We start from the raw sequence: 12300 nt of genomic DNA, 5'->3' as shown, positions 1-12300 counted from the left end.
ATGCACGTGCAGCCCATGAAAAATTTTCAATAACAAGTGAAAGCATGATTGGTGATCATGCACTGCTGTTCACATGTCTCTTATGCCCTTTCACCTTCTTCCTCATTTGATGACGTCCAAACATGGCTCACACCTTTTTTTATTTTTTTTTTATTTCTCTTACGTGTCAAAGAAAAGTGTGACCTCATGATGCCGCTGCCGCCCTTTTTTCCTTGGTACCGTTCATGCATTCTGAAAATTGTTCTAATATATATTTTGCTTTCTTTTCAGAGCTTTGGTGATAATTGAAGAATCCTCATTCGTGCTTTGCTGCTTCTAGTGTATTGGGACCTTGATTTAACGCAAATCTTTGATAGTGGCAAAGGCAAGCTTGTGGTATCTATAGTGATTCATTTGATTAACCTTCCTTTTAGTATTATTATTTTTATACATGCCATGACTAGCTTTCTCAAGATATCCATGATACCATGTCCCTTTCTCTCTGACAACATGAATTCATATATATGCATGTATGTGTGATCCAATTCAAAGCGTAATTGCATGATTGCTTCGTTCCTTCTAACCATCCTTGTTTCACATGCCATGAAGTCCCTTTTTTTTTTAATTATTTTTTTTATTTTTTTATGTCACACAATTGCATGTGTATTTCAATATCTATATTGCTTCTTTTGTTCAGGGTTTTGGCGACAATTGAAGAACGCAGACGACCTAAGCGCTTGGATTCCTCCACTTTCGTACGTGGCAGGGTCCGCCAAAAGCAATTAGGCTTTGCGTGTTTGGTGGCTCATCGAGAGAAGAACGCGGACGTCCTAAACGCTTGGATTCCTCCACATTTGTGCGTGGTAGGGTCCACCAAAAGCAATTAGGCTTCGCGTATTTAGCGGCTCACGGAGAGAAGAACGCGGACGTCCTAAACGCTTGGATTCCTCCACTTTTGTACGTGGTAGGGTCCATCAAAAGCGGTTAGGCTTTGCGTACACCTTCAGACACTCGCGATCGCGCTTCTCAACCATTTGCGGCCATGGCTTTCTTCAAGTGCTTCAAGAAAGGAACAATCACCATCCTCGACGATCCGGAGGACGCTCAGAGTGATGGCACTACTCTGCAGGTGTATCCATCGTTGACTGGGCCTCAAGCAATCGATGTCCCTCCTTATGACCCTTCTGCTCACATCCTTCAGTGGACTCATGTGGTACCTCGCCAGCTAGCTATGTTCCGACAACCGAGATCTGGCAGAGATCAACAAAACTCGCACATGCTGTTGCTTAAGTCTTCGCATCATGATCAGAACACTCCTCAAGTCCCATTCACGCTTCTCAACGATCGTGTACGCAATGATTCAGTGAAGTGGAGCAATGCATTTCGCGCAAATGGAAGCTTCTCTTACACAGAGTTCTACTGGGAATGGGTAGAAGATATCTTAAGCAGGAATGGCAAGCTTACCCGGGAGACTGGCCTCTATCGAGCTATATTCGCCTCACTGTTCAGCTATGACCGTGTTGCACCTGTCATACGGGCCTTCTGCGAGTACTGGTGTCCCACGACGAATACCCTCCACACTTCTAGTGGGGAAATGTCTATCTCCCTCTGGGATTTGGACCAACTTGGAGGTTTGCCCATTGCCGGACGATTCTATGATGAGGTTGTCCCAGCTGCTGAAGAGCTTTCTGCAACGAGCAAAGGGAGTCAACAGAGCTTCCGTTATTTGTTTCTCGCCTACCATAAGCTCTCCAAAGAAGGCCAAGGGCAGAAGGTGAAAATAACTTCCTGGATACGATATTGGTATAGAGGAGCTTTGCGCTATAAGAGGCCTCCAAACAAAAGCACCAGGAACAAAAGAGATCCGCCCCAGAATGTGTTTAATCCATCTGGCAGGATCCATGAGATCCGACAACGTACTTCTACAGACCTCGCAGTCTTTGAGGACTTAGGCGTAGAAGGTGAAGATATAGAGCCCACCTACTTGGCCGCTTTTCTTGCTTGTTGGTTGTGCCTGTTTTGTTTTACCTGGAGACAACACCGGCTTGATTCGTCCAGGAGTATTCAAAGTCGCCAGCAAAATGTCACAGGGTGTACAGTTTTGCCTAGCGGTACCAGTGCTGGCCAGCATCTATCAGGGTTTGAACGAGCTTTCTGTTTCCAGCGATCCAGGTAATTGCTCGGCTGCTCTTCCTTTTCATTATATTTATGCATGGCTAGCAGAGTACTTCGGCACCCACTTTCAGTCTCCACTTCCCAACGACCTAAGGCCCCGTATGGTTCGCTTCTCCGGAGAACTTTCAGCTAGGCATTTTGGAGACTCACAGGCTCTTTCTTTGTTCGACACATGTGATAATGTGAAGATGGGTGTATTTGCCAGGGTATTTTCAGAGAGCAGAGTGATTATCAACCGCAGTAACATCTCCCATTTAGACTTGATATATCTTATTAGCCTTCGATCCGGGTACCTTTCTCTAAGGCAGGATAACCGACGAGTCGTTCAGCCATACAGTCCACATCGGTTTAGTCGACAGTTTGGTTATGTCCAAGACATTCCTGGCAGCCTTAAGAATGACATTCGCACCGGCGTACTGGCTCTGATTTACTTGCATTGGGATTCTTGCACTAGAATGGACACTAACTGTGAGGTAACGTTGCCGATCCAGAGTGCTATCACAGAGTATATGGTTACCCGAGACTATGTTGATTGGTGGTCTAAAGTGTATCATTCTACACCAGTGAAGACAACGAGAGTAGCGCCTACTAGTAGAACCCTGCACAAGCCTCTGAAAGCAAAAGAAGACAAGGACGTCAACCGAGCTGCGCCTCGTCGCCAGAATATGATTGCTTGTGAAGTCGAATGTAGCACTAACGTCCCTGTGCTTCCTGATAGGGCTTCGCTCCCAGATAAGGACCGTCAGGCTCATCCAGTCGACATTCTAGAAGATGATGGAGACTCTTTAGATTCTCACGCCGCTTTCATCCGTCCACTTAAGCTGAAAAGACCTGTCATCAAAGAAAGAAGGCGTAGTGGAAGCAGCGGTAGCAATGATAGTGAAGTGCACTTTAAGCGTCGAAAAACTGACACCAGTCTTGGCCCTATTTATTGTGACCCCAATGCTGAGTTCACTCTGAATACTGACTTTCTTGGTGACATTTCAACTTCTTCGCAACCGATGCTGCAACGAAATGAGGTAACTTTTTTTTTTTTTTTTTTTTTTTTTGGGCCATGTGCAGTTTAGGCTCATGCTGGCTAGGAGCGTCTTCTTATGCGTTTCAAGCATAGTACCTCTTCAAAAACTTTCCATTTATGGGGCCAATCCTCAGGCCATCTTCAGCCACAATTTTGTAGGCTCCATTGGTGTAGACTTCGCGGACTACATAAGGTCCATCCCACTTTGACTGAAACTTTGGACCAGTCTTGTGTGTCATAATGATAGGTCTGCGCACGGCAAGCACTAGATCACCAACTTGAAAGGATCTGGGTCGAACCCCTTTGTTGAAAGCTCGTGACATTCGAGCTTGATAGCATTCCAATTGCTGCTGCGCATCAAGTCTCTTTTCATCTAAGGCTTCCAACTCTTGAAGCCGTAACTTGGCATTCTCTTCATCAGTCAGTCCTTCTTGCAAAGCAATCCTCAGAGATGGAATCTGTTTCTCCAAAGGTAAGACAGCTTCAACACCATATACAAGGGAGTAAGGTGTAGCTTTCGTAGGAGTTCGATATGTCGTTCTATAAGCCCAGAGCGCCTCTCCCATTCTTTCATGCCAATCCCTTTTGGTTTTGCTAACAACTTTCTTCAAAATGTTGCACAATGTCTTGTTGAATGCTTCGGCCAACCCATTTGCCGGGGCGTTGTACATAGAAGAAAAGTGTAACTTGAAGTGATATTTCTCACAGAGTTTCTCCATGGCACTATTGGAAAAGTACTTGGCATTGTCTGTGATGATGCAGCGAGGAACACCATATCGTTGAATGATATTCCCTTTGATGAAGTCTACAACATTTTCTTTCTTAATTTCCTTAAGCGGTACCGCCTCTGCCCACTTTGAAAAGGAATCCGTAGCCGCTAGAATGTATGAGTGACTGGCGGAGGATTTCGGAGTTATGGGCCCAGCATCAAGTCCCCACACATCGAAGGGGTAGGAAGCAATCGTTGGATGCAGTGGCTCTGGTGGTTGATGGATGAAGTTTGCATGAAACTGGCAAGCCTGACACCTTTGTGCATACTCCATGCAATCTTTAACCATAGTGGGCCAATAGTAACCCATCCTCTTCACTTGAAAATGGAGTTTAGGACCTGACTGGTGAGCTCCGCATACTCCTGAATGAGCTTCCTCCATAGCCTTAGCAGCTTCTTCTTTCCCCAGACATCTAAGAAGCAATCCATCGAATGATCGTCGATAAAGAGTCTCCTTATAGTAGAAGAAGCGTGATACTCTTCGTCTTATGTCCAAGCGTTGCTTTGGGTCTTCAGACAACTTATTTCGCTCAAGGTAATCAATCAACGGGTACCTCCAGTCATCCGCATCAATCACGTAAACAGAGACAACATTGGAGTATTCATGCCAAAACTCAGAGATTGTAGGTACGACCCACCGTTGGCAGATTGGAAGGTGTATGATTTCATCCTCTGATAATGCCAAAGTTGCTGCTAAGTTGGCCAAAGAGTCTGCCACTTGATTTTCTTTCCTTGGCACATGCGTTAGTGTAACAACATCAAAACCCTTTAAGAGTTGTGTGGCGAGCCGAAAATAAGGAACTAAATCCTCTTTCTTCACTTCATAGACAGTTAATAATTGATCAACTACTAACTTCGAGTCTCCATACACCTCTAGATTTGAGATTTTCATTTCAGCTGCGGTTTGTAGTCCCATAATTAGCGCTTGGTACTCAGCAACATTATTGGAACATAGTTCACCAAGAGTAAAGGCGTAAGGCAATATCTGCTTGTACGGAGAAATGAAGACCACACCAGCTCCTGCCCCATCTGCTCGTGAAGACCCATCGAAGAACATTTGCCAAGCAGGGAGGACCTCTGTATTAAAGACTTCTTCATCTGGCAACGCATCTGAAATCTCCCAATCCGCAGGAATAGGATGATCCGCTAGGAAGTCAGCCAATGCTTGTCCTTTAACCGCTTTGGCCGATATATAGATGATCTCATACTGATTGAGGAGTAGTGCCCATTTTGCCATTCGCCCTGTCAAGACGGGTTGTGACATAACAAACTTGACTGGGTCAGCTCGCGCCACTAGATGCACTGTGTAAGCTTGCATGTAATGTCTTAACTTTTGGATGGCGAAGACGAGTGCGAGACAGATTTTCTCTATCGGTGGATAGTTCAGTTCCGGTCCTGTGAGAGTTCGACTCAAGTAATACAACGCCCTCTCCTTCTTTGCTTCATTTTCTTGAGCTAGAAGTGCCCCGAGTGATCGCTCTTGAGCAGCAATGTAGAGTATAAGCGGCTTCCCAGGAATGGGTGCACCTAACACTGGAGGGTTTGCCAAGTACTTCTTTATGCTTTCAAAGGCGTTATGGCAAGCTTCATCCCATACAAAAGGCACATCCTTCTTCAGAAGTCGACTAAATGGCTGACACCGGCCTACAAGGTTTGATATAAACCGTCTAATAAAGGCAAGCCGACCTTGGAGACTTTTTAACTCGCGTAGATTTCTTGGCTCAGGCATGTCTTGAATGGCCTTAATCTTTGACTGGTCCACTTCAATGCCACGATGTTTCACAATGAATCCAAGAAACTTGCCTGAACTAACTCCAAAAGCACATTTGAGGGGGTTCATCTTGACCTGGTACTTACGTAGTCTGTCAAACACCCTTCTTAGGTCTTGGAAGTGATCCGTCCTCCTTTTTGACTTGACCACTAAATCGTCGACATAACATTCCACGTACTTGTGAAGCATGTCTCCGAAGATGTTTTGCATAGCACGTTGATATGTTGCACCAGCATTTTTCAACCCGAATGGCATGACTTTGTAGCAATAAATGCCTTTGGGAGTACGGAACGCAGTAAGCTCTTCATCCTCTAAGGCCATCCTGATTTGATTGTACCCAGATGACCCATCCATGAAGGAAAAAGCTTCATGCCCTGTTGTTGCATCCACCATGAGTTCAATGATGGGCAAAGGGAAGTCATCTTTCGGACACGCATCATTTAAGTCGCGGAAGTCCACGCACACACGGAGTTGTCCGTTCTTCTTCTTGACAGGAACAATGTTTGCAATCCACTTAGGATATTGAACCTCTCTAATAAAACCTGCAGCAATCAACTTATCAACTTCAGCTTCAATTTGAGGCAGGAGTTCTGTCCGAAAGCGTCGTTGCGTTTGCTTGATCGGTCGAGCCTCAGGTTTAACTGCGAGACGATGAACCGCTACCTTTGGGTCAAGACCAGGCATTTCTTTGTACGTCCATGCAAAGACGTCTTTATATTCAAGCAGCAGATCATAGTATTTCTTTTCTTCTTCGGGACTCAGCGAAGCACTCACGAAGACAGGTCTTGGATCTTCCTTAGTCCCCAAATTGAGCTCTTTAAGCTCGTCGACAGTAGCTTGCCCCCCGTCTTCAAGTTCTGGAGGAGCTTCATCTACTTCATCCTCAGAATGATCATAGTCATCTTCTTCAAAAGCCTCTGCTTCTGCTACCGTGATATGATAGGCAGATTGTACAATCTCATCTTCGCTATTGCCATCAACTTGGCCAGTGAGTATGATGGTGTGCTCCTTCACTTTGAGTTGTTCACTTGAGCTCACCTCTAACACAGAGCGTCGCTTCATGCGTGACGGGATGAGACTTCGGATCTCTTTGTCGTTTCCTTGGTCGTCGATCATCTTTCTCTTTTGCTTTTGTTGCTCTTTGGGTGCTTGTATCCTCTCCAGTGCCGACTTTCGAGGGGCTGACTCAGATTTCTTATTTCCTTCATCGGAAGATGACAACCTATTGAACACGGAAGCTCGAGTGGTCGTTTGGGTGATGCGGTTGAAAACTGAGACTCGGCTTGTTGAAGTATCGACACGATCAAATACAGAGACTCGATGTGCCAACTCATCAACTTGTTCAGGCATCGCAACTTGAGAATTTGGACGAATGCGATCAAGTGCAGAAACGCGAGGGGCAGTTCAGATCCTTGAGTCTCTTCTTCTACTATCTCAACACTAATGTGTTGCGTGCTTGCCTTTGCAACTTTTCTTCTTCCTGAAATTTTAATTGGTTTGCCTGGTACAAAACCAAGACCTGCTTTAGCAGGGTCAGCTATGCGTCCTTGCTCTCTTAACCTCCTTTGAGATTCATTAAGCTCATGCACCTTTTTACCAGGGATGACTTGGCCACCTTCCTTACTTGACGAACCGAAGTCATATCCAGCCTTTGTTAGCAGCTTGTAAGCGTTAGGGTCAAATCCTTCCTTTGTCCTTTTTCCAGGAAGGGTACCATGTTCTGTCTTGCCTTGAATCGGTTTGACAAATCCCTTTAGGGCTGCTTGGTAGGTGTATTGTTGCTCAACTTCGTCAACGGTATGGTTGATGTTTCTTTTAGCAATTCTATGTCCTTCTCATCTAGCTTTCGCGGACGTTCTTGCTCATTTGCCTCTACAAAAGGGGATTCCCCTTCTTTTCTCCTAGACCTTGGCACGTAACGAAGAACTGGAGTAGAGGAGCTGATTTTGTTCTTTGAAGCTGTTACTTTAGTTTCTGACGAAACTTTATGTGGTTCCTCATTGCAATTTCTTGCCATGCTGGGTTCCACTTCTTTATTACGCACTTCTATAGTCTTCCTTGTAGAAGGTACTCCAACTGGGAGAACTTCTTTTATTGTTTCATCCTCCACATAGAACTTGGAATCCGCAAAGTAAGATTCTGCTTCAGTGAATGGTTTAGTATCACCTGCTACTGTTTTTACTCCGCCATCGTAGAACTTGAAGCATTGATGAAGAGTAGAGGGGACGACACCATTTTCGTGAACCCACGGTCGTCCTAACAATAAATTGTAGGAGGTCTTTGCTTCGATCACATGGAACAAAGTGTTCGACTTCATTTCTCCAATTGTCATGTCTACTCTGATCATGCCTATGGCTCTTTGCCCCCCTTGGTTGAAGCCTTGAATCATGAGACGACTTCGGGACAACTCCTCCACATTGATGCCAAGCTGCTTCATGGTCGACCTAGGCATAATGTTTACAGCAGACCCTCCGTCTACAAGCATGCGGTTTATCTTTTGATCTCGCACATACCCTGACACGAAGAGAGGTCTATTATGCGGCTTAGAGCCTAACTGAAGGTCTTCATCCGTAAAGTGAATGACATCACAATCTGCAACACACGTGACGCATTCCTTCGGTTTCACCTTGTTAATGCCTGTGGAGTTCTTGCCCATGTCAATCAACACCTGTACCAAAGCACCTCTTGTCCATTTTGGTAGTTGTAGTAGATCAGGGATGCTAAAGTGAAGTGGTAGGTCTTCTAGCTGCTTCAACACCTCATTCTCCTTTGACGTTTGGTTAGTATTGACTGTGCTTGACTCAGCCTTGGCAGAATCCTTCGAACCAGATTCGTAGCTTGTGGTCATGTGGGCAGTTCTCACCTTTTCTTGTTTGTTGCCTTTCTTGGGAAAGGCTCTTGTTGACGAAGCCACACCGTGGGGTCTTTGAACAAAAGGATTGCCCCTTTCCTTGACAAATCTTGTCTTACCTTTCTCGAGACATTGACGATTTTCTTGTGACTGCTTATATTTTGCTCGAGTGATAGGTACATATGGCGATGGGCTCTTGCGTGCCTTCTTTCGAGTGACAAGTATCCATCCCTCGTCATCAACGACTGAGTCAATTTTAGGGGTTGCAACAGGCGCGAGGCTCGCTTGCTGGGTTGGCTTGGCTTCCTCCAACTTTGACTTCATGCATGGCTTTCTCGAAAGCTGATATGGTGCTTTCATTGGAAGAGGAGGCAACGGGGCAGGCTCGAATGAACCAAAGACGATGGTAGTGCAGTTTACCTCAACAACATCGTCGACATCCAACTCGATCCTTCCTTGCTTGGCAAGATTCATTATTAAATCTTTCAGAACAAAGCATTTCTCCACTGGGTGACTAACGAGCCGATGGTACTTGCAGTATTTCGGATCCTTAACATGATGCATTTCCTCGGGCCGCTTGCATTCTGGGAGCTCTATCACCTTCTTCTCAAGTAGATCTTCCAACATGCCTGCCACATCAGAATCTGGGAAAGGATATGTCTTTTGTTGCCATTCCTTCAACGAACGCTTTGTTCTGTCGTAGGTGCGAGTTGGCTCTGCTTTCACAACCTCCTTATCTCGTGTAGAGATTTTGACTGGGGCAATGTTGACAGCCATTGATTCTTTTGTAGGTTTCTTCGGTGCCTTATCAAACTTGCTTCCGAAGACCTTGTCTTTTCTTTGGTCAACAATCGACTCCTTCTTCCCTTTATGGCTAGCTATACTCAACTCCATGTCGTGTGCTCGCGTAGCCAGCTCTTCAAACGTACGGGGCTTGATTCCCTGTAAAATATATAGCAAATCAAAGTGCATACCTTGGATGCACATTTCCACCGCAGATATTTCTGACAGTCGATCTTTGCAATCGAGACTCAACGAACGCCACCTGTTGATGTAATCAATTGCGCGTTCATCCTTCCATTGTTTAGCGCTAGTAAGTTCCATCATGCTCACTGTACGTCTCGTGCTATAGAAACGATTTAGGAACTCACGCTCCATCTGATCCCAACTGTCGATTGATTCAGGTTCCAGATCAGTGTACCATTCGAAGGCGTTACCTTTTAATGAACGTACAAACTGCTTAACAAGATGATCTCCCTCCGTTCCTGTATTGTTGCAAGTCTCGATGAAATGAGCAATATGTTGTTTTGGATTGCCCTTCCCCTCGAATTGCTGAAACTTGGGCGGCTGGTACCCATAGGGCATCCTCAGGCTATCCACCCTTTTGTGTATGGCTTGGAATATGTGAGGGAATCACGAGAGGTACCTCCATATTGAGCTCTAATGGAGTTGTTGATCATGTCTTGCAGCTGCTGAATGGACAAAGAACCAAGTTGGCCATCAATGTCCTTGTCATTTGCCTTTGACGTTTCTTCTTGTTTGTCTTTGTCGTCCTTGTATGGAACCTTAGCAGAATCCTCATCATTTTGTTTCTCGAGCCTGCTCCAAAGTTGAGCAATCTGCATATCTTTTTCTTCGACGGTATTGGTGAGCTTTTGAACCGCCTCCATCAGATTAGCTACCTGCTCTTCGAGCGTGGTCGCCCCAGTCATCATGACTTGCATTGCTAAGGGGTGAGACGCACCGTCTGACTGCATCTCAGAAGTGTTCTTTTCTTCAGCAGTAGGACTTCCATGGTATGATCCGGTGCTTGAGTGATCATCCGAGGCAGGTGAGAATGATCGTTCCCTTGGTTTTGTGTTTGGAGCTTGTCTCTCTTCACTTCGAGGGACATGCTTCCCTGCCCCTAGACTTTCTAGGGTGATGATTGGTTGGCGAGGCTTAGATGGCAAAGCCACAAATGTTGTAGGCTGAATCTTCGCCATGCTTCGAGTGACGTGACCAGATGAGCTGCTGCTCGATTTCGAGGTCGTTGTCTTGGATTTGTTCTTCGGGATGACTTGAATGTTCTTGGAAGCCATTGCTCGAACGGATTTGTTTGGAATCGTCTTACGGAGAAGGAGATGAGAGGCAAAGAGGTCCCACTGGGCGTGCCAATTTGTAAACACGGAAATCTGAAAGCAAACAAGATACAGACACGTGTACAAAAATAATATATTTTATTAATTCAAGTGCGGGTTACAATCTTTGGTAATCCTCTGATTCGATCTCCGACGATGAATTTCACTCAAGGGCTTGACGCTTGATCTTGAGTTGGAAGATGGTCACGAGAGTCGACGCGTGACGAGTGCTTTGGCTTGAGGTTGGTGATGAACCGGCTATTTGGCAGCTTGAGGGTTCTTCACACGAGCTTGGGAGGCTTCAGGAATTTTGAGAGTATTTTCTTCTCTTTTCTGGCTGAAGTCTTTCTCTTGATTTGAGAGGGGGTATTTATAGTGTCGGCGTCTCTCTCAATTTGGAATGACATGATGACACGTAATTAATTGTATTTTCCGTAATTACGTAATCAAATTAATCAGCGTTAATTAACTGATTTAATCACGATCATTAAGGAATTATCCAATTAATTTAATGGCTGATTTTAATCACATTTTCCTTAATAACATAATCAAACCAATCAGCGTTAATTAGCTGATTTAATCACGACTATTTAAGGAATCAGCAAATTAATTTGATGACTGATTGTCGTCTTGATTATAAATTGATATCTAATCAGCAGATGGGATTTAATGCTTGATTTTATTCGGAATCAATTAATTTGATTGATCCGCTTTAATATCAATTGATTTAGCCGGAGCAAATTCATTTATTGCCGTCAAGTATTTCATGTATCGCCAAGTGTCATTCTCTGAGTCTGCACGATTTTGCTGACTCACAAGCCACGTGGGCAATTTGCAAGACCCACATGCTGGCTAAATTTGTTCAGTCATAATTTCAAGTGGTGACCGAATTATTTAATGAATTTTATTTTCATTAAATTTTTGGTGTCTACAACCACCTTCAACAAGAGCCAAGGAGGCAACAAAGCTAGCAGTGACGGTATCAATGGAAGCCATGGATGAGGAAAAAAGTGATAGATCTGGTCTGGTAGGGGAGAGCGGCAAAATTGCCATGCTAGGGTTTTGAGGGAGGACTAGGGTGAGAGAAAATCTCCTATCGTAGCTAAGTTGTATCTATTAGTATAATATATGCAGTGTATATCAACCAATAAGAGCTTCCTGACAATAGTGAAGAGTTTGAAATATCGTAAAACAGGGAATAACATGCAGGAAAAAGAAATATAACATCTAGAAACTTGCCTTTCATTTATTAAGACATATATGTAGATGACTGGTTTCCTGAAGATGAATAATAAATGGATTAGAGGGAGATGAACACCCGATAACTTAGATAGGTATTAGGAAGTATCTGTAGCGTATAGCATACTTACATTGATAGGTTTGAGTAGTTTTATTGTGTAGATAAATCGTAGTATCTTCTAGAGCCAAGAACCAATTCATCTAAGGCAGCCAACTAAATTTTGGTAGGATTGATATATTATCCTAGCTAAATTTTGTTTGCTGGCTTGGATGGATAGGTTCTTGACTCTAGAAGATAGTACGATTAGGGAGCAAGTTATTGATGGTGGTAAGGAAAAGAAATCAGAGAATGGGATAATTTCTTCTAAAGCATGAGCT

The 12300-nt window shown here is 44.4% G+C and overlaps 2 protein-coding genes across 2 annotated transcripts; both read right to left on the bottom strand.

The window, feature by feature from the left end:
- Positions 1-3255: 3255 nt before the first annotated feature.
- LOC112169755 lies at positions 3256-7062 on the bottom strand. The gene has a single exon (XM_024306807.1). The coding sequence runs from the start codon at positions 7060-7062 to the stop codon at positions 3256-3258; it is 3807 nt and encodes a 1268-aa protein (XP_024162575.1).
- Positions 7063-7465: 403 nt separating this feature from the next.
- Positions 7466-9928, bottom strand: LOC112169754. The gene has a single exon (XM_024306806.1). It carries the CDS (start codon positions 9926-9928, stop codon positions 7466-7468), a length of 2463 nt encoding a protein of 820 aa, XP_024162574.1.
- Between the last annotated feature and the right edge of the window lie 2372 nt (positions 9929-12300).

This window comes from Rosa chinensis, chromosome 6 (genome assembly GCF_002994745.2).
Source record: "Rosa chinensis cultivar Old Blush chromosome 6, RchiOBHm-V2, whole genome shotgun sequence".
Lineage (NCBI taxonomy): Eukaryota > Viridiplantae > Streptophyta > Magnoliopsida > Rosales > Rosaceae > Rosa > Rosa chinensis.
This window is presented reverse-complemented; position numbering and strand designations above follow the sequence as displayed.

Bases quoted from the DNA above. Each gene is read 5' to 3' on its own strand.
- LOC112169755 (XM_024306807.1), bottom strand. From the start codon at position 7,062: ATGCCTGAACAAGTTGATGAGTTGGCACATCGAGTCTCTGTATTTGAT.
- LOC112169754 (XM_024306806.1), bottom strand. From the start codon at position 9,928: ATGCCCTATGGGTACCAGCCGCCCAAGTTTCAGCAATTCGAGGGGAAG.